Here is a 26,472-nt window from a genome sequence, read left to right as displayed (position 1 = left end):
TCACAAGACAACAATGGAACGGCATTCGCAGCAGTGCTTTTATCAGTGTAAAACTTCGCAGGACAGGCTATGCGTGTGTAGAACACACAGCACCACCCACTGTCTGCAAAGCATACAAATTCCAAGCTTTTATCACCACTGTAGTCCAACAAATGGCCAGATTAGAAACTAATCCAGAGGGGAGAAAACATTACCATCTTCACCATGCACTTCAGCAGTGAACCATTAATGTCTGCAATAAGGGATACCCGCTCCAGCACCTTGCCACAGGAAAAGACCGTATCAAAGAAAACTTCAAGATCCCCTGGTAAAGACGGTCTCCTGCAGCTCCACACGTACAGTATGTACCACAGGCCTCCCGACATTGTGAACCAGTGTACCATGGCGCACTAACTGAAAGTGTCCGTCCTTCCCACAAGCCCAGCACTTAGCAGTTCTAGCCAGGCAAGCAGGGAAACTGGCCAAGTGACCTGCAATACCACAGCAGAAACAGTGAGGAGCTGGAAACTTTCATGGCTGAGACCCGGGTGTGGGAGTAGGTAGCGCTGTACGACTCTGAGCGACGGAAGTAGAAGGGACAGCTGACAGTTTAAGTGTAGACTCAAGGGTAGCAGCAGTCGGAGACACAGAACCCTTTCAGCCTGAGCCCTCTCAAATGCTTCACTCTTAGCAACTGTGGCATCAAAAGCTAAGAGTTCTAGCATCTTTGGCCAAAAACCATTCACCCAGGAGATCATTGGCTACACCAATCATAACATCCCCAAATTCACAATCCCGGGCCACCTGCTGCAAACAACATACACACTCACGTATGGTTTTGTTGGGCTGCTGGCAAAAAGCTTGAAAAAACATTTTCCTCTTTAGCAGAACGGAATCCCCAGTCCCAAAATACTCACTGAGGTGCTGCACAGCCACGTCAGAGAAGGACTTGGGCTCCAGGAGTGCATCATAAATATCAATGCCATCACGGCACTAAGCCGTCCTGCAGCACGGGTAATCTAGCCACATCGGAGCGTTGCAGGGTCTGCACGTAGTTCCGAAACTTCCAAACAGAGTATCACCAGTTAACAGGTGAAGAATGTGTATGCAGCATGGGCTGAAGAATAGAAGCACTTGTGGCCATAATGTTATACTCCTATATACCACAGAACAGCAATCCCCAACCACAGGGAAATCGAAGCAAGACACACAGGTAGGTGGCCAATCAGGACATGTAATAACCATGGACCAGTTAAGTGAGCAACATTCTGAACAAGACAGAACAGTCCAAATGTAGCAGCAAGCCCTGAGTAACTTCACATATCCAATGCTATATGTATGCGTACGCACACACTCACACTAAAACTGGAACACTGAGTTCAGAATACAGGAAGCTAACAGGAACAGCATGCAATAAGCAGGACGGCAACACAAACACGCAGACATAAACACACCTTTGAAAACCAGGAATGTTTGCTGGAGGACTCAGACATGCCTACAGGGCTCTCTCAGCCTTTCACTAGAAGGGAGGGGTGACGAATCTTCAATAAAGTCATTACCTCCCCACTGTACAAGTCCAACAAACACAGATTTAATTACTCTGGGGATGAGTCACCGCTGTAGTTAATGGTGATGCAACGCCACTGAAAAGATTGCCCCAAATCTTCTCAGGGTTTCAATGATCCCCGGATATTCCCCACTCTGTAGCAATCCACCTCCCAGCAGATGCAGCTTGGGCAAGGCTCCTTTAAGACCCATCAGTACCACCCAGTGAGTCAACCAGGATTAGTGGAGAGCAATCTGAAGGAATCCTGTTCTTCTGCAGCTGAAGATCCTGTCTGTGCAGGGTTCTTAGCCAGCCTGGGACCAAGGGGTGATGCTCAGATCTTACCATATGGCATTGTAGCAGCTGCCATGCCTTTAATCAGCAACAATATTTATTGGTGTAACCAGGAAAAAGATAGCTAAAAATATTATACACAAATCCTGAAGACAAGAATGTCAGTAAAAGCCCTGGCTATGGACATTTTCCAACAACCTTCACAGAAACCCCCCCTACTTAAACAATTGTCTTAGAATTTGTGGGGGAAGTTTTCATCTGATCAGATGTATTTGTGCGCAATGAGTAGTAACCAAAGCTCACAGGGAGAGAGAGACTGTCAAACCACATACTTGAAACAGTTCTCCTCATAAATGCTGTTCCAGATCTTCCAAGCCTCTGGTCCTTTGTAACCCGTGTAGCGTTCCGGATTCAGAAGTAAATCCACATACTCTGCATCAGGAGACTGTACATCTGTGAAAGGAAGGCCTTAGTTGAGGATAAAAGGAAATGAAGAAAAACTACATACTCAGGGCCAGATTCTGCCACCTTGACTCACACTGAGTAATACCATCTTCTTTGAATAGCCCCTATGGTAAGCAGAGAGCAAGTGTGAAAAATCAGGACACTTTTTTTGGGGGGAAGGTGGGGTAAAGTTGCATATATAAGACAAAGCCCCGAATATCAAGATGTCTGGTCACCCTAGTAACCCCACCGAAAGCAATGGGAATATATTGAAAGAGGAGTATTAAATGAGTAAGGGTTTCAGAATCTGGCCCTTAACAACCAGTGTATAGGCTATATCTACACACAAGGGAAGCTGTGACTGTAAAATAGCTAGGTACACCCAGGGTAGCTTTCATCTAGCTAGCATAGGTAACAATAGCGGCATAGATGAGGCAAGCATGGTCTCCAGAGCATGAACCCAGAACCAGGGCACAAGCCCGCTGGGGAACGTTAACCTACGCTGCTGCATCTGCACTGCTATTGTGACGCGGCCTAGCACAGGTGCATCTACCTGCGTTACAATCACACCTTCATTTGCAGCATAGACACACCCTTACCTGTCTTCTAGTTTCAAGTTTGAGCCACAATGAATCCACTGAAAACCCTGAAAAATGAAAGTTAAAACCTGTATGCCTGCTTGGAAATGTGAAACATTTTTTTGTTCCAAAGATAGTTAGTTGCCACTTTAATGAAACTGCCAATATCAGCTGACGTATTTTTTCAGAAAGGAGCCTGCATTACACAGCGCGTGTACATGCATACACCCTGTTACAGGGGGACAGTTTTCCAGCACTCAGTATTGCCAGCTGGAATGCCAGACAGAGTATTTCACTTTGGTCTGGTCTACACTTAAAAGTTAGGCTGACATAGCATGGGACTCAGAGGGGTGAAAAATCTGCACCCTTGAGAACCGTAGCTAAGAAAATCTAACCCCCAGTGTAGACAGTATAGAACAGTTGTTCTCAAACTAGGGTCGCTGCTTGTTCTGGGAAAGCCTCTGGCGGGCCAGGCTGGTTTGTTTACTTGCCGTGTCCGCAGGTTCAGCCGATTGCGGCTCCCACTGGCTGTGGTTCGCCGCTCCAGGCCAATGGAGGCTGCAGGAAGGGCAGCCAGCACATCCCTCGGCCCGCGCTGCTTCCTGCAGCCCCCATTGGCCTGGAGCGGCGAACCGCGGCCAGTGGGAGCCGCGATCGGCCGAACCTGTGGATGCGGCTGGTAAACAAACCGGCCCAGCCCGCCAGGAGCTTTCCCTGAACGAGCGGCGGCCCTAGTCTGAGAACCACTGGTGTAGAATGCTTCTATCACTCTAGCTACTGTCACCTATGGAGGTTGAGTTCCTGCAGTAACAGAAAAAACCCCTTCCGTGGGCATGGGAAACATCTATACAATGGCACTATAGCCACGGTACCATTTCTGTGCCGTTGAAACACCCACAGTGTAAACGTGGCCTTTGTCTGAACTATTACATAGTTAAGGAATATGGACAATCACATTTACCACTGCAGCAAATTTTATAAGGGGTCGTTCTTGCATCTCTTCAAAAAAGTACAAATAAAGATTAAACACACAGAATTCAGACTTACTAGTATATTATTTCACAGCTTACATTTTTACAAAGTTTTCAGACTGCGCAATCAGCCTTTGTTTAAATATTGTCTCAAAATCATTCACACTAGACAAAGCCTCATACCATCAGCTTCGCAAAAGTTGTCTGAAGAATCTTCATGCTGGGTCCACTGAAGCATGGCTCGCTGGGTTTCCTCGCTACAGACAATAAAGAGAGACAGTTTGAGAGTCAGTATTAATTTTTCTTTATGACAAATTTCATTCAATAAATCATTACATTATACCTCAAAGATTCATTAACGGCTCCAAGTCTTTTAGCCTCCTCACATTCTCCAGCATGTTTACTGGCTTCTTCTGAATACTAGAAGGCAAAGAGGAAATAGCTGATTTACTGCATGTAAAATCCTTCCCCAAATCCATTAAAGTATTTGGTCTGATTTTCAAAGGTGCTGAGCACCTAAAGCTCACAATTGTCTGTCAATATTTCATCTTAACATGTATTTCTACAAAAGGAGCAGGGTATTTGAAGATGTTTAGAGGCCCATGCGATTGTGGTGATCATTTTGGATTTCACCTCAGAAGTCCCCACTGGCAACTTCTGAAACTCCAAGAGCTTAGTTGTTTTGAATGGGAAGTAGCTTTATGAGCATTATGACATTAAAAAGAGGCAATATTCTAAACAGCAATTGTCAGGAGGAACAGAGGTTATTTGTGGTATACTTGATGTTAATCTGATTAGAGAGGTTTTTAACTGCTGTAGTGAAATATAACAGTCACAAGTCAAACCATTCATACAGACACACATACCTTAAAGCTTGCAGATTCAATCCCACCAGGGACTTCATTCTGAAATGCAAGATAGAAAACAGACACATTTTATCCATCATGCTGATGTGGTCTTCTAAGCTAATTTTAGGAAACATTAGGAAATTGACCAAAAAGCTTTCAATAAAATTAGTTAGAAGGGCAATGTGGTCTTGGGATTAAAGCACTGGACTGGGATACAGGAGATCTGGGTTCAATTCCTGACCCCTCCCTAGACTTCCTGTGTGATTCATAGATTCCACAGCCAGAAAGGACCATTGTGATCATCTAGTCTGACCTCCTGTCGACTAGGCCATAGAACTTCCCCTAAATAATTCCTAGAGCAGAGCTCTTAGAAAAACATCCCACCTTGATTGAAAAATTGTCAGGGACAGAGGATCCACCGTGACCCTTGGTCAATTGTTCCAAAGGTTAATTACTCTCAAGGTTAAAAATGTACATCTGATTTCCAGTCTCAATTTATCTAGCTTCAACTTCCAGCCTTTGGGTTGTGTTATATGTTTCTCTACTACATTGAAGTGCTCATTATTAAATATTTGTTCCCCATGTAGGTAGGTATAGACTATAATAAAGTCACCTCTTAACCTTCTCTTTGTTAAGCTAAACATATTGAGCTCTTTGAGTCTATCACTGTAAGTCATGTTTTCGATTCCTTTAATCATTCTCGTGGCTCTTCTCTGGACCCTCTCCAATTTGTCAACATCCTTTTTAATCTTAGGCATTTCCTGTAGGGCCTTATTCTCATTTACATTTAGCTCCTCTATACTGCCATAGTGGTGTAAGGGGGCTTAGCGTACATCAGAATCAGGCCCCAAGTCTGTGTACCTCAGTTTCCCTATTCCCCCAAAAGGGTACAAGAATGCTTGCTTTCTTATCCCATGGGGTGCTGGGAGGCTAATTCGTTAACATTTGTGAGCCACTCAGATATTATGGAGGGGAGTGCCACAGAAAAGCCAATAAGTAATTCATATTCATGTTGACTTTTTGGGAGGAGTGGGAAGAAGGAAGATGAAATTAGCCAAATGTAACAGAATACACAGTACGTGTGAGTGAGTGGTAATTCTTCCTGAACTAGACTGTTTTAAAGGGTTACATCAGCTGGTATATTTCCTGTTAATCAAGCCTCCCCACCTCTATATTTGAGGTGTTACAACATGGCTATCCAGGGAAGAAAAGCCAATTCTCTTCCTAGGCAAGATTACTGAAATGTGCACCATGCTTTTTAAGAAAATTAACTATAGTGACACAGAAAATATAATCTAAATAGGATCAGCTCATACCAGGCAGCCTTCTACCTTTAGAGTACTATATTCTTTTGACTGCTTTCATCAGCACAACACACAGAAATGGACCATTAACATAAAAAATGCTATGGTATTTAAAAAAACAGGTTTAAAACTGGAAACATTCTCTGAGTCTTCTGCTGTGATCATGTGGTTTATGATCATGTCTGTCAATCTAACAACCAAATCAACACCCTCACTTCCTCTCTATCCCTTCTCTTCTGACAGACTCCTCGAAGTTGCCTCCAGCCTCAAGCTGAGATGATGTTTTTCCTTAGCTCTTTTCCAGTACTCTGTCCAAATGTCAGATGTAAGGACAAGAGCCTTTGCTTTTGTACTTGGGAAGCAGGGAAGTCAGAAAAAATTGTTTCATATACAAGAAACTGCTTGTGAATCTGCAAATGAGTAAGTCAGTTCACTATGGAGAGATCTGAGGTTACACTCTAAGTGTCCAATCTCGGTAATTTTAAAATGTGATTTATATATAAAATTTTGCACACACACACACACACACACACACTATATTTATAGTGATTTTAGGTGTTTCTTGTAACACTAGTAAATGAACAATTTTCAGACATAATGTCCCTTTTAAAATGGGAAAAATTAAGACTCATGGTAAATACAGGATTGTATGACTGCAAAGCTTTTTTGTACTGTCAGCAAATGATTCTCTAATCAAATTGGTGTAATCCAAACTATTTTTTCAAACAATACCTTAAATATTTAATAGTTTAGCCCCTTTAGTAGTTTCCTCCCATTTTTTTCTACATAAGCCTGATCAGAGAGCTACAACTGTGTTAGCTACAGTAAGCAAAAGCGTGGATTGCTGTCCTCTGCTCGTCCTCTATAAAGATTGGCTAGAGAAGAAACAAGTTACTGTAGCCCAGATTTGTAAAGGTATTTAGGTATTGCACAGCCTTGCAACACTTAACCTATTTAAGAGCTAAGTCTCATTTTCATTGACTATCAACAGGATTTTGGCTCCTAAATGCCTGAATCCCTTTTGAAAATGAGACTTCGGTGTTATGGTGCTGGGCACAGCAACAATGCCGAAATACCTTTACAAATCTGGACCTGAATAGATTTGTGTACTTACAGGTGCACAAGGCTTTACTGCGCAGTCTCTTATCCCACAGTGACTGCTGTCATTCCAAAAAGGGCAAGGTTTCTTTAGGTTTACCTGTAAAGAATTATACATAAAAATTAATTACATATTATACAAATCCACATAACCAAGCCAATTACATGAACCACAGCCTAATGTAATAACACTTGTTACCTAATCCATAACTTTTGTAATAATTCTCATTTAGGGTGTAACTCAGCACACAGCAATCCACCCTTTTATAAGGGCTTAAGTGATGCAGGACTCATGCTCTGGCTTTCTACACAGGAGTGAACTTCACCACTGGTGAAAAGACTCGGGATAAACTTTTGTATTTCTCTCTCACACGAAAAATGTTTTCAGTTGCGGTGACCTTACATATGACATTAAATGTGGTGACATTAATTAAAGATTTCAGACGTTTGGTAGGGCATTTCTTAGGTGCTCCTGGGCCTAGAGCAGATTCTCAATTGCCCCCTTATCTGCCTCAAAATATCAACATCCAAGTAGTGCTCTTCTAAACAACCCTAACATGTAATGATTTTTTTTTAAACAGTAATAGACAAAACTACAGCCAAATACTCAAACACGGCCTCATGTTTGACTCCCCAGATAGAAAGCTTTTTTAAAGCACAAATAGCCAAATTCTAAACTCACTTATATCCAGTGCTTAATTTGTAATGAAAGAGGTGCCAGGGTTCAAGGAATTTTTTTACATTCGTAACTCATGTAGCAAGCCCAGAGGTGCTGGGGCTATGAGCTGCCATGCCTAGAAGTGCCAGGGCTTTGCCCTGGCACAAATTAAGCACTGCTTATATTCATGCAACTCCAGAGACATTATTATGGGTGTAACTGCGGGCAGAATTTGGCCGGTAAAGGACCAGTTTAATAAAAACTGGATAGAAGTTATAATGACCAATTCGCTCAGTCTTGTTAAATGCCTCTTCATGCGTACAAAATGCAGTACAGGAAACAAAACACTGTTCTCACTGCACAGTTTTTGCCCCAGTAAATGTTTTCCATACTTCACCTGGCATAAAAACCACTTCCTTGCTCTACCACTAAAGCCTTTAAAGGGGGAAAAAAATGCTTCAGAAACAATTCTTAAAAAAACTTTATATAATTTATCTGAAGAATATGTTGCCTCAAATTAAGATTCTCCGGATAGTATGAAAGCCTGAATTGTTATGATCATGCTCCTAAAACAAGAATACATGAATTAAAAGATAATTGGTAACTTATATGGAGACTTAACAAAAACAAAAACCACACTACTTATCTAGTCCCGACGTATTTTTGGCAATGAATATAATTTTTGAAGATGAAAATACCTTGTAATGTCTAAAGTAGTCACTTTCCAGAAGCTTATTTAATCTAGGGAAAAGTTTGTTGTTGTTAAATGTATCTATGGTTTCCACATCACAGGTGCAGTCATCTAAGTAACCAGTGACCTGTTGAATAAAAAATAAAATATGACAGTTAATATGAACAAAATATAGGATCTATTTTTAAGTACAGTGCACAGTGAGTATTTAATACAAAATGTCTTCCCAGACTTTTCCTAAGAGGCTACCAGATAAGGAGGTTAATTAGAATTAACAAGCATTCAATCCTGCTGTACTGGCTTGCCGGGGGGGGGGGAGGGGGTCGGTTTTTTTTTTTTTCTTTTAAGATACAGCTTTGAGAACTGTCTTGTGCCTTTTGCAATATATCTTGGTGTCTGTAAATCTCTGTGGAGGAATGCCCTTTCTCCAAAACTTATTCATAGTTGGCATATTGCTGAAGAACTGATATTTCATGAATACTTCACTCTTTTTAAAAAATATTAGATTCTGACTGAAACATTTGACTAAGTTGTAGCATTACACGTAAACACTCTTGTCCTGTCTACAAAGCACACATAAATACATTCCTTTGGCCACATAATTGTATAGGTACAATTTTAGGGCCTGATCCAGCTGAATGCCCTGAACTTTAACAGAACTATACCAATGGCAATTGCCTACCTAGGTTCTTATAGGACAACAATCCCTGTAGCATCTCAGGGTTGTAAGAAGTGCCAGTCCCCTGCATCACGACCAATTAAGCAATAACAATACCACCATCAGAACTCACAACGGCCAAAATAAAGTCCTATTAAACCACTTTATTAAACTGTTTTTAGGCAATTGTGTTGATTTAATCAGAACTGGACAAAATATGATGGAATCTCTTCAGGCATCAGTTACAGAGATCCAAGAAAGCATTCACGTTAAATCTAGTTTAAAAAGCCAACATTTCTTGCATCATTCGAAAGCAACTCAGTGGGCTGTGTTGTTGTTCAGTGCTTTTTTAAGACCGCATGAGAAGACAGATTCATTCGTGGTCTTACTGCACACAGATTGCTGGCTCAAAGAGGAAGTTGCACAATGTCAAATAAGTAGACAGAGTCGGAAGTGACCAATTCAGTGTTCAAACACTAAAGTACTCTCAGCACTCAACCCTTTACATTATGTTGGTGACTTATACTGGATTTTGACACATCAGTCCAACATATAGCAATGTGGCATTATCCAGTGTCGAGTAATATTACAGTTTTGGAAATTCAAGGACTTAAGACCAAGAAGGACTTTATTTAAATATATATATTAGTTTAGGAAGTGAATATCCACAGGAATTTTATTACAGATTATAATAGGTTCCCTTGACCCCATCCTTCAATACCTATCAAAAACAGTAGAAATCTATAGCACATAACCATTTATACGCAGACACAATATTAGTTCAGTCTCCAAAATATCTGATCTTGTCAAATCTCAGCTCCCTCTTCATTGCACTGGAAGCAAAGCTACAGGCAGAGGCAGAAGGAGAGGATAATGGAAAACAGAGGCTCCTTACAGGCATCATGGTCAGTGACAGCGAAGTGAAAACTTCTCATGGTACTGTTCTAGTGATTGCCAGGGGGTGACGGGAATAATACTCAAAGAGAAGCAAGGAGCAAAGTAAATATATAGACATATATGTCTAGGTATATAGACAGCAGAATTTTTTTTGTTGTTGTTTTCAAGGACTTCTTGTTAATTCTCTTCTCTCACTTGCATGTAATTCACAGTCTTGGTCCTTATTTTTAAGGCACTCATCAGTTTGGGCCCAGTATACCTAAAGATCCGGGATGAGGGCCACAGAAATAGGTCTGCTCCTCAGGCCCAAAAGAACTGTGCAAAGGAGGGTAAATCTCATCTGTCTGGGGGACCGAGCTTTCTCAGGGGCCAGTCCCAGACTGCGGAATGAAATCCCACAGGACCAAAGTACCACCACAAACCTTCGTATACTCCACTCCCAGGGAAGGCACACTTCTTTGACCTGCCTTCTCTGGGACAAGCACAGAGCAGCATGGACACCTATTAAATTATTTTTAAAAATATACATTTAAAAATTATTGTTGGGAAAGGGAAGAATGAAAGAATGAACCAGGCAAGAGATGCTAGTCACCTCACTTGAAGACTTCTGTAAGGCACTCTGATAACTACAGTGGTGAAGGCGATACACAAATCGGAACAGAATAGTGCTAACCACCACTGGGGCAATTAAACACCTTCTTGCTCCCTTCCCTCACCCCCAAAGGGGGCAAGGGGCAATGGAACACTTTCTTTCCTTGTTTAAACATTATCATGGAGGAGAGAATGGATGGATGGAACAATTAGCATCCTTCGCAAAAAGCACCAGATGACTGACTTTGCAATGGCCTAGTCTGCTGGCTGAGGAATAAGGAGCCCCGTCTTCAAACTTGAATCATTTGTATTGTGCGTCAGTACTGTGGAATCGACTCCTTTAAAGAAATCATTTGGGCAACGTGGACCACAATCGAGGCTTGCTGAACCCAATGGAAAGGAAGTCTACATTACCACGCTAGCACTCCTGCTTCCCCATAAACAATATGTTTTTGTTACAAAACTATGGTTCTATGTTTGGTTTTGGAGCCTCCTGTTTTACAAAGCAAACCTAGTACTATTTCCTACACCTGACCTCATGTTTTCAGTAGAAACATTGACATTTCCAGCCCTACATTTCTACAATTCTGTAATTGGGAAACTGATGGGGTTTTGTATTGCAATGGCTGTAAAATTAAGAGCTCAGCAATTAAGTTTATCACCAGGTTAAGCCACCCAGTTAAAAAAAATTAACTGACTAATCCCTAGTCTACACTCATTTCTGTTTCAAAATTCTCATTGCTACTTTCTGGAAATACTGCATTCTTCAGTTAAGCCAAGGAACGCCGCTGACTGTAATCCAGCTGGCTGTTCAGAGCTACTGTGGTGTAAATCTAGGCAGCTAATGATTCATCTACTCTAGAAAAATGTTCCATTTTGAGAACATGGTCCTGCTGGCACCCTTGAAAAACATGGAACACCTGCATACAGAAGTGCTTCAAGTGGCATCCATGCCAAACACTGCCAGGATTATATTTGCTTTCACTGATTCAACCTGAGCTGTTTTGGCCTGCAGCGTGGATGGCAATAATACCAGCATGGATCGAGGACACTACCACTGTGCAGACAGTTCTCCTGGGCACGGACTGTCTTTTGAAACAGCCCAGAGTCCGCTGCTTCCCGGAGCTGCAGTATAGGGAGCCAGCAAGCCTTGCAACTGGGTTTAGAACAGCAAAAGGGAAAAGATAGGCCACACGGAGGGTTCAGAACAATTCAGCATGACTAGTGTAGGTACATGGAACTCCTCGCTCCACTGACAATTCCCACTGACTTAATACACTCAGGAATTCACCCTTTGTGCTCCACCCAGTTCTAGCCTACCAGTTAGGAATGGTTCAGTTCTCAAGCAGACACATGGTCTAACAGGCACTACTGGCCTGCTTACCTACCACTGCCTCCCTTCCTGAGGAGCCAAAGGCTGGAGACAATGTAAAGGGAGACAGACCAGGAGCCAATGAAGCCAGGAAGCCTCGAAGATGCTGAAGCCTGAGACACCAGAGGTCCCATAGAAAAGAGCTACCGGGCACTGAAAGTCAGTTTGTGTGATCCAAGTCTCCTAGAGGACCGAAGCAATGCTACTTATGCAAGGAGAAAGGTCCCAATAAGACTAATAAGGCTTCCATTTCACTTTTGCCCTGGCTAAGCTGACCTGCCCTAGAAAGCCTAGAAATAGCCAAGATCAAAATGCAAAGTCCAGCCAGGAAACACAAGAATCCACCTCTGGTCTAGTGTAATTCCAGAGTTCCTTATAGGTTCTTATATGGACATACATCACTGTATCAGTGTCTTTCTCTGCTGCTTTAGGCCCCTTAGCTGAAGCCGTAATGTTATTTATTTGGGTATCTACAGCGCCTACTGTCATGGCAGCGACATCTTAATTATAAATATGTTGACAACATATGCCACACACTACAGGACATCTTTAAAAAATACATATTTATCTGGAACAGTTGTTTAAGATGAAACACACAAGCTGATATACTCACAAACATGTGCCATGTGCTTCATTGTTCACAGGACTCGCTGACCTGAACAGTTGGGTTTCCCTGAGCCCAGGGGCTAGGGCTGGTTTTGCCCAAGCGAAAGGAGGCAACACTAAAGCTATGGTGGAGCCAGAGATGGAAGGAGTGTGTAAGTGGGACATGAGGCAAGAGGGCAGGGCTGGTTTTGCCCAAACAAAAGATAGCAACACTAAAGCCATCATGCAGTTGCAGGTGGCAGATACAAACATCCCAGACAATATGAGTGGCCCAGATTCTTGAGGGAGTTTTGGGTCTTCTCGTGAAGGAATGCAACTGGAACTCAGTATGCATGTCTAATTAACTCTCTAATGCTAATGTATCGGCATGGCGTGGGTACCTAACACAACCATTAGATCACTGCAATATTTTGGTACTAAACCCCATCAGATAAAAATCTGACTATATTTCCCTTGCTTTGGTTCTTCCTCCTTCACTTCATCTCCCTCCTTCCCCTCTGCAGCATACCTTGGGGTCGTTCCCTTGTCTAGTTCTCCACTCTGTTCTGCAGTTGTCCTCTCCACTCTATCCCCTCTACTTTCTTCCCCCATTTCTGGTTTGCTCCCTCCTCCCTCGCTTTCTCTCCGTCGCCCCCTTCCTTTTCATTGCCCAGTCCAGTTCTCATTTAAGTCAGTGCAATGACTCCCACAAGCTTCCCTGATTTCACTACCATGGTGTGTGCATCTTCCTCCCCCCGCTGCCACCTGTCCCCAGCCCAGCTGTCGAGAGTGGGGAAGATGGTGACACATTACCCTGCCATCCCCACCTGCAGTCAGAACAGGAAGTGGGATCATCTCTGTGGATGGAACGAGGAGCATCTTTTAGCCTGTATCAGCAGCCACCCTAGTTCCCAGCTCTCTCTGCTTGTGGTACTCCACTCAAATTCGGGATCAACTCATTAATTTTTTGTGAGTTGGCAGCTCATGGCCAGAGGGGGATCTTCAGTTAAGGAGGCTCCTAAGCCCAGTTTCTGCCACAGTGGCTGTACACTGGGATCCAGTTAGTCCTTCCCCTCCCGCACCTCATCCAGGTGATTCCTGTATGACATGAGGGCCAAGACTGGGCTTCCAGGGCTCTCACGTTAGCCTCACTGGTAGCTCCAGGAGCAAGGTGCAGAGCTGTGCGTTCATCGGCATCTCACCTATTGAGTTCCCTGGCCACATCTCACACTGTGGAGACTGAAGTTGCATCAGGTGACATTTCAGAGTGTGTGTTTGCAGCAGGGAGTTGCAGCTGCCAATAGAGTTAGAACAGGGGTTCCCAAACTTGGTTTGCGACTTATTCGGGGTAAGCCCCTGGCGGGCCGCGAGACACTTTGTTTACCTGAGGGTCCGCAGGTACAGCCGCTCACAGCTCCTAGTGGCCGCAGTTCGCCGTTCCCAGCCAATGGGAGCTGCGAGTGGCCGTACCTGCGGACACTCAGGTAAACAAAGCGTCTCGCGGCCCGCCAGGGGCTTATCTTGAAAAAGTCATGAACCAAGTTTGGGAACCTCTAAGTTAGAAGATGCATCCCAGTTTTGCTCCCCAGATGGCGCTATGGAGACATTTTGCGTGTCGGCAGGTTTGAATTCATGCCTCAGTGGTCAGGACAGGGCTTGAAGACACAAACTTAAGGAGATCATTCTCCTAGCCCGTTGCTTTGACCATGCCGCCCCTTCTTTGCCTTCCTCCACTCGTTCCCCCTTCTCTGTCTCTTTAAACACAAGCTACTTGTCTTCACTTGCAAGGCCCTTCACAGCCTATTCCCACCCTACCCATCATCTCTTACTTGCTACCGAAACGTCTGTTCACACCTTCGGTTAGACCATGATGTCAGCCTCCACCACCCACTCATTAAATTTTCAAACAGGAACCTTGCTGCCCCTACTGCTTGGGAGGAACTCCCCAAAGACATCCGCAAAGCCCTGTCATTCTCCCCCTTTAAATCCTTCCAAAAAAACTCTCCTTTGCCATGTTGCCTACCAAAAACTTGACAGCCATTAGTGTGCTGATACCACGCCCGAGCACACTGATCAATATTGTCTCACTGTTTCCTTGACTTCCCCTTTCTGTCTGTATCCATCTGTTGTCTCTTGTCTTATACTTAGATTGTAAGCTCTCTGGGGACCATCTTTTTGTTCTGTCTCTGTACAGCACCTAACACATGCGGAGTTCTTGATCAGAAGGGTGACAAGGGCTCCTAGGCACTATCATAATTACAAATAAATAATAAAAATAAAAGGAACATGAGTTAAAAATCTGTTCAAGGAGCAAAGGATCAGATATTCTTGAGGCCCAACTTTTCACATTTTCTATTATGGCCAGGTACCAAACTGACCAAAAAAAAAAAAAACCAAAAAAAACCCCACCCTTGTGTTATTTGAATAACCTTCATTTGCCTAACTGCACAATGTTTGACCAAAATCCAGACTGCCCATCACCAAACAGCTGCAGTGTTTCCACAAAGGAACTACACAGGTCTGTAAACAACATATGTGCAATAAGTTGCTGGGAGTCCACAGGGAGACTTTAATGATTGATTAAAGCATATAATGCATCATAAACAAGAATATCTGAGTGGAGGATGAGCTGTTTGTAAAGTTATTGGAATGGGGATATTGAAATGATATTTAGTGCTAATGAAACAGATGGTAAAGCAGCAACATTATGTGAAATTGTTAAGTTGTTTTTAGTTATACACTGCCGTTTCTGATAAAGTTTCGGAACTGGGTAGTGGCCTTAATGTAAAGGAACTGTAACGTAACTGTCAAAAAAGTTAGGCCCCAATCTCCCCCATGGGGAGCCTCAGTGAAACCAGCCCATGTGGAGCTCATTGCAGAATCAGGACCTATTTGGTCCAGCATCTGAAATGTTGTAAGCACTAGTTTTATCTTAAGTCTGTACTAACATCCCCAGTGTCGTCCTGTGCCACGTCTGAGCTAATGAGGACATACAAGCTATTCTCGTTCCTTACACTGTCAGCACATACCCAAACCCCTGTATTGTATAGGTGACAAAGTTTGGGATACCTCGATTATGAAAAATGCTATTAACAAAACAAATTATATTCTAAAAGAAAAGGCAGCAGAAAAAAAAAATCTGGCTTTAGAGAGCTCAGATGCACAAGTTATAGTGCCAAACATCCCCCCCCCAAAGGAAAAGGAAAAAAGAACGACCTTTTCAGTTTCAAAGTAGCAGCCGTGTCAGTCTGTATTCGCAAAAAGAAAAGGAGGACTTGTGGCACCTTAGAGACTAACCAATTTATTTGAGCATGAGCTTTCGTGAGCTACAGCTCACTTCATCGGATGCATACCGTGGAAACTGCAGCAGATATTATATACACACAAAGATCACATACCACATACCACACAACAGAACCACTAACCCAGGAACTTATCCTTGCAACAAAGCCCGTTGCCAACTGTGCCCACATATCTATTCAGAGGACACCATCACAGGGCCTAATAACATCAGCCACACTATCAGAGGCTCGTTCACCTGCACATCCACCAATGTGATATATACCATCATGTGCCAGCAATGCCCCTCTGCCATGTACATTGGTCAAACTGGACAGTCTCTACGTAAAAGAATAAATGGACACAAATCAGATGTCAAGAATTATAACATTCATAAACCAGTCGGAGAACACTTCAATCTCTCTGGTCACGCAATCACAGACATGAAGGTCGCTATCTTAAAACAAAAAAAACTTCAAATCCAGACTCCAGCGAGAAACTGCTGAATTGGAATTCATTTGCAAATTGGACACTATTAATTTAGGCTTAAATAGAGACTGGGAGTGGCTAAGTCATTATGCAAGGTAACCTATTTCCCCTTGTTTTTTCCTACCCCCTCCCCCCCAGACGTTCTGGTTAAACTTGGATTTAAACTTGGAGAGTGGTCAGTTTGGATGAGCTATTGCCAGCAGGAGAGTGAGTTTGTGTGTGTGTGTGTCCGGGGGGGGGGGGGGGGGGAAGGGGGGGTGAGAGAGCCTGGATTTGTGCTGGACATGGCCCACCTTGATTACCATGCACATTGTAGGGAGAGTGGTCACTTTGGATGAGCTTTTACCAGCAGGAGAGTGAGTTTGTGTGTGTGGTTTTTGGAGGGGGTGAGAGAACCTGGATTTGTGCAGGAAATGGCCCACCTTGATTATCATGCACATTGTGAAGAGAGTTGTCACTTTGGATGGGCTATTACCAGCAGAAGAGTGAGTTTGTGTGTAGGGGGGTGGAGGGTGAGAAAAGCTGGATTTGTGCTGGAAATGGCCCAACTTGATGATCACTTTAGATAAGCTATTACCAGCAGGACAGTGGGGTGGGAGGAGGTATTGTTTCATGATCTCTGTGTGTATATAATATCTGCTGCAGTTTCCACGGTATGCATCCGATGAAGTGAGCTGTAGCTCACGAAAGCTCATGCTCAAATAAATTGGTTAGTCTCTAAGGTGCCACAAGTACTCCTTAACCTTTTCAGTGTGCATATGCAAAGCACTATTCTATGTCTGTCCCATACTGCTTTATACAGTGGTACTTGCTTTTCATTAGACTTGTACTTGTGTTAATTAATGCCTCTTTCTCCCAATTTCTATTCAGTCTCTATGGTTGTATAGAGTCAAAACACCTTTAAAGAACTGAACATTTTTTATTCTTTATCAGCAGTTTATGTCTGACATCTGAATATCAAATCTGTGGGCATTGAGATCCACAACTGGAAGAGGCTATGTACATGAAAATGATTATTAACCCAAGCCAGTTGTGCAACTCCATAGTTCCCATTTCCCACTTCCTTTTTTATAGATGGAAAAGAAAGAGGAAGTTAATGCAAAATCTATTATTGTCACATTGAGGTTACAAGGTTTAAACATGGGTCAGAAAATGAAAGTGTTAAATACTTCATTGCAATTTTAACTCATCTAGACCCCAGATTGGGGGATTTTAACTCATCTAGGCCCTGAAGTTGGGGATTCTGCATGGGGTTCGTTCATATAATTGCAAGATCTGGTCCTTACCTTGCACATACATGGCTGTTGTTTAGTCATACATAGCAGAACAGATCCTCAGCTGGTGTAAGTTAATGGAGCTATGCTGCTTTACACCGGCTGAGAATAAGAGCCAGCATATGCAATATGGAAGAGTTAACATTGCAACAAAAATTTTATTATACATTACAGTCTTAACACTGGATTTTATATTTTAATCTCTTCTACAAGAGAGGCTTGTACACAGGACAAATCTCAATACCTGTCAAAATCTCTCTCTTGCTCTCCTCTCTCTCCTGAATGTCAGAAGCATAAGGAATAGTCCTGACTCCTGGGAATGTGACAAGTGAGAAATAGGACAGATAGGAAGATTTCACCCTCAGATACTATAGTGATGCACATCCTTAAAATACCTTAGACCAGGGATAGTCTATTTTTTTGCAAATGTCCAAATTTCTTGGTCAAGGTATAGTCAAGATCCAGACTTCAGAGAAAATAGTAAAAAACAAGAAGAAGAAGAAATAGTAAATAAAAAGATTTTGGGGTCTGTTCAAAAGCATCTGGTGGTCAAGATTTGGCCCTCAGTCCCCCTTTTGACTCCCCCTGGCCTAAGGACTATAAATAAGCCTGCAAAGTATACTGTCTCTCACCCCTTGATGATGGGTCCCTCCAGCTCAGCAGGGCTGTCAGCAGGGCTGTACCGGACAGCATGTACTGCTGCTGTCTGTGCTGTGCCTAGGGTTTCATAGATTCCAAGGCCAGAAGGGACCATTGTGATCACCTAACCCAGCAGTTCGCAGACTGTGGGTTGGGACCCCAAAGTGGGTCATGACCCCATTTCAATGGGGTCGCCAGGGCTGGTTGAGACTTGCTGGGACCCGGGGCCAAAGCCCAAGCCCGAGGGCTTCAGCTCTGGGCGGCAGGGCTCAGGTTACAGGCCCCCTGCCTGGGGCTGAAGCCTTTGGCCCCTGAGCAGCCCCCCGGCCTGGGGAAGTGGGGCTTTGGGTTGGCCCCCCTCCTTGGGTGGCGGGGCTTGGGTGGGCTCAGGCTTCTGGGGTCCTGTAGTAATTTTTGTTGTCAGAAGGGGGTCGCAGTGCAATGAAGTTTGAGAACCCCTGACCTAGTCTGACCTCCTACATAGTTCAGGCCAGAGAATGCCCCAAAATAATTCCTAGAACAGAGCTTTTAGAAACACAATCCTGCCTTGACTGAAAAATTCTCTGTGATGGAGAATCCACCACGACCCTTGGTCAATTGTTCGAAGAGTTAGCAGTGACCTTCAAACTCCAGCACTGCCAAGCCAGCCCTAACCCTCGCACAGGTCTGGAGACCCACCCTTCTGGACAACCTGGATTAAGGAGAAGATTAGTGAGTGTTCAGACAGTAACCAGATAGCAAGTGTGAAAAATCGGTATGGGGTAGGGGGTAATAGGTGCCTATATAAAACAAAGCCCCAAATATCAGGACTGTCCCTATGAAATTGGGACATCCGGTCACCCCAGATACAGAGAGGAGACAGGTAGGGGAGGCTGTGACAGGTGTGGGGAGCCCACAGGAGAGAGAAACATGCAGGTAACAGGGTTGTGGGGATGGGGAATAAAACACGGAGGCTGTGACAGACACCAAGGGGAGGCCCAGATGGGGCGAGAGGATGGACGGACGGACAGACAGACACCTGGGGGAGGCGCAGACAGCAGGGGAGAGGACGGACAGACAGACAGACAGACAGACACCGTGGGAAGGCGCACATAGGGGGAGAGGACAGACGGACAGACATCGCGGGGGCAGGAGCGGGGGGGGGGACAGGACGGACGGAGAGAGGGACGGACCCCGCGGGGAGGGGCAGCGGGAGGGAGAGGACGGACGGACGGACGGACGGGCACCGCGGGGCGCACGGGCCGGGCCGGAGGCTCTCTCACCTGGCAGAAGCACCTCTGCTCCGCGGAGCCCGGCAGCGGCGGCCCCGCAGCGGCCGCCCCGAGCAGCCCCAGCAGCAGCAGCAGCAGCAGCCGGCGCAGGTGGCAGCGGCCCATGGCGCGGGTCTGTGCGGGGCCGCCCGGCGCGCGCGGGCCTAGACCCGGCCGGCGGCCCCGCCCCGCGAGGCGCGGCTGGGATTTCCCGCCCGGGCGGCTGCGGACGTGCGACGCGCCCCGCGCCCGGCCCCGGCCTGACTTGGCCCTGCCCCATTGGAGGAGCCGGGTGCGCGCGGGCAGCGGTGACGCGTCCCCAGGGCTCCGCGCCCAGCACCCGCCACGCCCCGAGTCGCGCCAGCGCCACCAGCCGAGCCCGGCCACAGCCCGCGGGCCGAGCCGGGCCAGCGCACCAGGCGGCCACCGATCTGCCAGTGCACCCGGCCCTGGCAACGCCCGGCCGGGCCTCTGCACCCAGTGTGCCATGCACCCGGCCCTGGCAACGCCCGGCCGGGCCTCTGCACCCAGTGTGCCATGCACCCGGCCCTGGCAACGCCCAGCCGGGCCTCTGCACCCAGTGTGCCATGCACCCGGCCCTGGCAACGTCCAACCGGGCCTCTGCACCCAGTGTGCCATGCACCCGGCCCTGGCAACGCCCGGCCGGGCCTCTGCACCCAGTGTGCCATGCACCCGGCCCTGGCAACACCCAGCCGGGCCAGCGCACCCAGTGTGCCATGCACCCGGCCCTGGCAACGCCCAGCCGGGCCTCTGCACCCAGTGTGCCATGCACCCAGCCCTGGCAACGCCCGGCCGGGCCTCTGCACCCAGTGTGCCATGCACCCGGCCCTGGCAACGCCCGGCCGGGCCTCTGCACCCAGTGTGCCATGCACCCGGCCCTGGCAACGCCCAGCCGGGCCTCTGCACCCAGTGTGCCATGCACCCGGCCCTGGCAACGCCCGGCCGGGCCTCTGCACCCAGTGTGCCATGCACCCGGCCCTGGCAACACCCAGCCGGGCCAGCGCACCCAGTGTGCCATGCACCCGGCCCTGGCAACGCCCGGCCGGGCCAGCGCACCCAGTGTGCCATGCACCCGGCCCTGGCAACACCCAGCCGGGCCAGCGCACCCAGTGTGCCATGCACCCGGCCCTGGCAACACCCAGCCGGGCCTCTGCACCCAGTGTGCCATGCACCCGGCCCTGGCAACGCCCGGCCGGGCCTCTGCACCCAGTGTGCCATGCACCCGGCCCTGGCAACGCCCAGCCGGGCCTCTGCACCCAGTGTGCCATGCACCCGGCCCTGGCAACGCCCGGCCGGGCCTCTGCACCCAGTGTGCCATGCACCCGGCCCTGGCAACGCCCGGCCGGGCCTCTGCACCCAGTGTGCCATGCACCCGGCCCTGGCAACGCCCGGCCGGGCCTCTGCACCCAGTGTGCCATGCACCCGGCCCTGGCAACTCCCAGCCGGGCCAGCGCACCCAGTGTGCCATGCACCCGGCCCTGGCAACGCCCGGCCGGGCCTCTGCACCCAGTGTGCCATGCACCCGGCCCTGGCAACACCCAGCCGGGCCAGCGCACCCAGTGTGCCATGCACCCGGCCCTGGCAACGCCCGGCCGGGCCAGCGCACCCAGTGTGCCATGCACCCAGCCCTGGCAACACCCAGCCGGGCCAGTGCACCCAGTGTGCCATGCACCCGGCCCTGGCAACACCCAGCCGGGCCTCTGCACCCAGTGTGCCATGCACCCGGCCCTGGCAACACCCAGCCGGGCCAGCGCACCCAGTGTGCCATGCACCCGGCCCTGGCAACGCCCGGCCGGGCCAGCGCACCCAGTGTGCCATGCACCCGGCCCTGGCAACGCCCGGCCGGGCCAGCGCACCCAGTGTGCCATGCACCCGGCCCTGGCAACGCCCAGCCGGGCCAGCGCACCCAGTGTGCCATGCACCCGGCCCTGGCAACGCCCAGCCGGGCCTCTGCACCCAGTGTGCCATGCACCCGGCCCTGGCAACGCCCAGCCGGGCCTCTGCACCCAGTGTGCCATGCACCCGGCCCTGGCAACGCCCGGCCGGGCCTCTGCACCCAGTGTGCCATGCACCCGGCCCTGGCAACGCCCAGCCGGGCCAGCGCACCCAGTGTGCCATGCACCCGGCCCTGGCAACGCCCAGCCGGGCCAGTGCACCCAGTGTGCCATGCACCCGGCCCTGGCAACGCCCAGCCGGGCCTCTGCACCCAGTGTGCCATGCACCCGGCCCTGGCAACACCCAGCCGGGCCTCTGCACCCAGTGTGCCATGCACCCGGCCCTGGCAACGCCCAGCCGGGCCTCTGCACCCAGTGTGCCATGCACCCGGCCCTGGCAACACCCGGCCGGGCCTCTGCACCCAGTGTGCCATGCACCCGGCCCTGGCAACGCCCGGCCGGGCCTCTGCACCCAGTGTGCCATGCACCCGGCCCTGGCAACACCCAGCCGGGCCAGCGCACCCAGTGTGCCATGCACCCGGCCCTGGCAACACCCAGCCGGGCCTCTGCACCCAGTGTGCCATGCACGCAGCCCTGGTGAGGCCCAGCCGGGCCAGTGAACCCAGTGTGCCATGCACCAGGCCCTGGCAACACCCAGCCGGGCCAGTGCACCAACGTGTGCCATGCACCCAACCATTGCAACACCCAGACATGCCAATGTACCTGGCTACACTCGTATTTGCCAGTGCATCAGGCCCTAGCACAGTGGTTCTCAACCTTTTTTGCTGGTGACCAGGGCCGGGCTCCAGGTCCCCGCGTTCCAAGCTGGCCCTGCTGGTGACCCCTTTCACATTGCAAGCCCCTCTGAATGCGACCCCCTACCCCAAATTAAAAACACTTTTTTATATATTTAACACCATTATAAATGTTGGAGGCAAAGCAGGGTTTGGGGTGGAGGCTGACAGCTTGCAACCCCCCGAGGGGTCCCGACCCGCAGTTTGAGAACCTCTGCCCTAGCAACACCAGTGCCATGCACCAAACCATGGCAACACCCAGCCATGCCAATGCACCAGGCTACACTGGCATCTGCCATGGACCTGTTGCAACACCGAGCCATGCTGATGCACCAAAGTGTGCCATGCACCAGGCCGTGGCAACACCATAAACTGTCATGGGACAAGTGGGAAGCTCCGCTCATGGATCAGTAACTGGTTAAAAGATAGGAAACGAAGGGTAGGAGTAAATGGTCGGTTCTCAGAGTGGAGAGAGGTAAATAGTGGTGTCCCCCAGAGGTCTGTACTGGGACCAGTTCTATTCAACATATTCAGAAATGATCTGGAAAAAGGGGTGAACAGTGAGGTGGCAAAATTTGCAGATGATACAAAACTACTCAAGAAAGTTAAGTCCCAGGCAGGCTGCAAAGAGCTACAAAGGGATCTCACAAAATGGGGGACTGGGCAACAAAGTAGCAGATGAAATTCAGTGTTGACAATTGCGAAGTAATACACATTGGAAAACATAATCCCAACTATAAAATGATGGGGTCTACATTAGCTGTTGCCTCTCAAGAAAGAGTTCTTGGAGTCATTGTGGATAATTCTCAGAAAACATTCACTCAATGTGCAGCGGCAGTCAAAAAAGCGAACAGAATGTTTGGAATCATTAGGAAAGGGATAGATAATAAGATAGAAAATATCATATTGCTTCTATATAAATCCATGGTACACCCACATCTTGAAAACTGCGTGCAGATGTGGTCGCCCCATCTAAAAAAAGATATATTGGAATTAGAAAAGGTACAGAGAAGGGCAACAAAAAGTATTAGGGGTATGGAACAGCTTCCATATGAGGAGAGATTAATAAAACTGGAACTTTTCAGCTTGGAAAAGAGACGACTAAGGGGAGATATGAAAGAGGTCTATAAAATCATGACTAGTGTGGAGAAAGTAAATAAGGAAGTGTTCTTTACTCCTCATAACACAAGATCTAGGGGTAACCAAATGAAATTAATTGGCAAAAAGTTTAAAACATACAAAAGGAAGTATTTCTTCACACAACACACAGCCAACCTGTGGAACTCCTTGCCAGAGGATGTTGTGAAGGTCAAGACCATAACAAGGTTCAAAAAAGAACTGGAATGGAAGATAGGTCCATCAATGGCTATTAGCCAGAATGGGCAGGCATCCAAAACCAAACCAACACCAAGCCATGCCAATGCACTAAATGGCACTGGAATCTGCCATGCACCAGACAATGTCAATCCACCAAACTGTTGTTAACTACTGTGCTATCCATCAAATAACACAGGAATCTGATGGGCACCAGTGCTCCAAACTGTACCAGCATATAGCCATACACCAAACCATGTCATGTAGACCACTTCTGTCATCATCTTGTGCGAGTGATTCAACCACACATCCAACTTTGCTACAGAACAGCCACGCCAGACTACAGTAGTACTATGCACTGAACTGCCATCTGCACACAAATTATGCCAATGTACAGCGGCACCATGCACTGAACTATACAAAGCCCAGTCACACGCAAAACCATGCAAGTGTACAACCGTACCACACAAGAACCATGTGACTGACTTCAGCTGATGGCACTCAGCATCTCTGAGGATTGGGCCCTGTATGCATTATGACCATGACTGAAAGACTTCAACCATGCTGTTGAAAATAACCATGCTTCACAAAACATGCTCAAGACAATTTCTACCCAGCAAGGTTATATTATGGCTTCTGATCATGGCTTAACCTAGGCCCTGATCCTGCAAATACTTACACATATATGTAAGTTTACTCACATCCTATTGAACTCATGGATAAAGAATTTGCAGGATTGGACCAATGGTTTGTATTGTAAACATGGTGAGGATGGATACAACCCAAGTGTGGGCACCTCACTGTTTGAAACTAGTTTCAAAAATTGTTACATGTCTTCGTGTGGACTGGTCCAATAAGAGTCAAAAATGTTTACTGTTTATCTATAAACTACTAAGTAAAGCAATACATTCTTTCTTTATAATGACCTAGATTTCTCCCTGTGCGCATCATCAACAGGCAGAACCCTGACCTCAATCATTCTCTGGAGAGCAGCAGGTTCAATGTGATAATGTACAAAATGAGGTCACTCAGGTCACTCAGCAAAGGTCACTCAGCTGTTGCAACTGAAACCTTAGTGCAACTCTGATGCTACCTGAGTGCACTGTAGTTAAAGAATGTCTTTGTTGGTTTAGCAGCAATTGACTCTTCACTATGCAATTACAACATCTGAGTCATTTGATTATTCATTTAATTGTTCATTATTTTATAAAACTATACTATGTACTTTACCACATCCACCATCTGAGGACTCAAAGCACCTCACAACTTCCCAGTAAAATTGGGAAATAAAAATAGCCTTTGCATTACGAAAAGGGAAGTTAAGGCACTGAAGATTAAGGCCTGCATTTTCAACCCTGGGCACCTAAAGTTAGTCACCTAGCTCAATGTTTAGACACACAGATAAAAGTGGTCTGATCCCTCACAGCTCCCATTGACATCCTCCAGTGCAATGCCACACATCTGAAAATCAAACCACTTCTATTTAAGGCCGTTTTCCTGTAACTGACAGCATGTGGATGGACTGCTATGCCCCTACAGAACCCCAGTAACTTCACTGGGGCTCTGTGGTGAGTGCAGCAGCCTGGCCACATGGACAGCAGTGGAAGATCGGGGCCTAGGGCCCAGATCCTCCGAGGTATTCAGGTGCCTGAAGTGCCCATATACCTTTGAGGATCTGGGTCTAAATGCCCAAATATGGAGTTAGATGCCTAAAGTTAGGAACCCGTGTATGATCATTTTTGCCCGTGTAACTTGCCAAGGGTTAGACAAACAATCTGTAGCCATAGAACTCAGGTCTTCTGACTCACAGTCCTGTGCTTGATCCACAGGTCTATTTTCTCACCATTTTGCTGCTCACATTTCTTGTATTTGAAGTCTCCTCATTGTCTTTCTGTGTCTCTGGGAATTCCAGCTGGAGGTTTGACCCTGGCATCCCAGGCCCTACTCTGGAAAGTTATATTATTTGCATAAATTGGTTTCTGTGGTCCAGACTGTGCTTGCAAGATCAGTGCACAAATCAGACCCTCCATGCCTGGATTTCACCATCCCACGAGGAAAAGGGGTGGAAATCAGCCTCCTATTTTGCATTGTCCTCCCAGTCCACCTCCAATGGGAAGGTGCTCCGTTAGGTTGGCATCAACACAGTGGGATGGCATGACAACTGGATGGCCCTACCACCAAATGCAGTGGAAGTTGCTTGTGACTTTAAGACCATGTCCACAGCGCTCCATCTGCCATTTTAATGGCTTCTGAAGCAGCTGTGGCCAGTGGGAATCATGGCCTTCAGTGCCAGGAAGCAGGGAAAGGATTGTAGCCACTGGCCAGGAGAGGAGCCTCCAACCAGATGGCCCGTGTCTGTAGATCCTAGGAGATCCACAGGATTTGGTGGTGTTGTCACAGTTCAGGGTAGCTGCACCTATATTTAACCCTTACTGGTCTGGCAAAGGCACCCACGCTCAGGCTTCCAGCCCTCAGTCATCACCTTTCTTGGAAGGACACCATGTCTCTCTCCTTCCTGCCTGGGGTATTTCCAGACTGAACAGTTCCCTGCCTTCACTGTGTTATTCCTGGCAAAAGATAATCTGCAGAAGCAGGCTGACTTGCTTGCTCTTCAGAGACTAATAACGTAACTGCCCACAGTTATAAGTTACCACACAACTCTTTCTAAGTCTAACCCTGCCCCGGTTCACTGGCCCAGTATGAGGTTGTCCAAGCTAGGGTAAGTTGGCTTTGGGGCTTTTTACATCACTTTGGGAAACTGGCCCAGCGGCTCCTCTGTGTGCTCTGCGTTGTGTGTCAGTGTGAGTTCACCTCAGACCCGACCCACTCAGACAAACCACCAGGAACAAGGTTTTAGTCTCTAAAGAAACACAGAACAGGATGACAATCCAGCAGCCTCCTCTTTGCTTGCTTGCCTGGTGCTCCCAGCGTCAGTCAGCTTCCTACCTGGAGGGCAGAGGGTGC

General features: G+C 47.4%; 1 protein-coding gene across 1 annotated transcript in view; it reads right to left on the bottom strand.

Annotated features, from left to right (window-relative positions):
* ERO1A (endoplasmic reticulum oxidoreductase 1 alpha) overlaps positions 1–19,946 on the bottom strand; it is a 35,065-nt gene extending 15,119 nt beyond the window's left edge. Inside the window, exons 1-7 of the mRNA XM_048852173.2 lie at positions 19,458–19,946; positions 8,419–8,538; positions 7,079–7,162; positions 4,679–4,717; positions 4,156–4,232; positions 3,996–4,069; positions 2,152–2,272 (exon numbers count right to left, since the gene is read on the bottom strand). Of these exons, the coding sequence (XP_048708130.2) occupies positions 2,152–2,272; positions 3,996–4,069; positions 4,156–4,232; positions 4,679–4,717; positions 7,079–7,162; positions 8,419–8,538; positions 19,458–19,934 (992 nt within the window). The 5' untranslated portion in view covers positions 19,935–19,946. The remainder of the gene's footprint in view (positions 1–2,151; positions 2,273–3,995; positions 4,070–4,155; positions 4,233–4,678; positions 4,718–7,078; positions 7,163–8,418; positions 8,539–19,457) is intronic.
* Between the last annotated feature and the right edge of the window lie 6,526 nt (positions 19,947–26,472).

The sequence above is a fragment of the Caretta caretta genome, chromosome 6 (genome assembly GCF_965140235.1).
Source record: "Caretta caretta isolate rCarCar2 chromosome 6, rCarCar1.hap1, whole genome shotgun sequence".
In the NCBI taxonomy this organism is placed as follows: domain Eukaryota; kingdom Metazoa; phylum Chordata; order Testudines; family Cheloniidae; genus Caretta; species Caretta caretta.
This window is presented reverse-complemented; position numbering and strand designations above follow the sequence as displayed.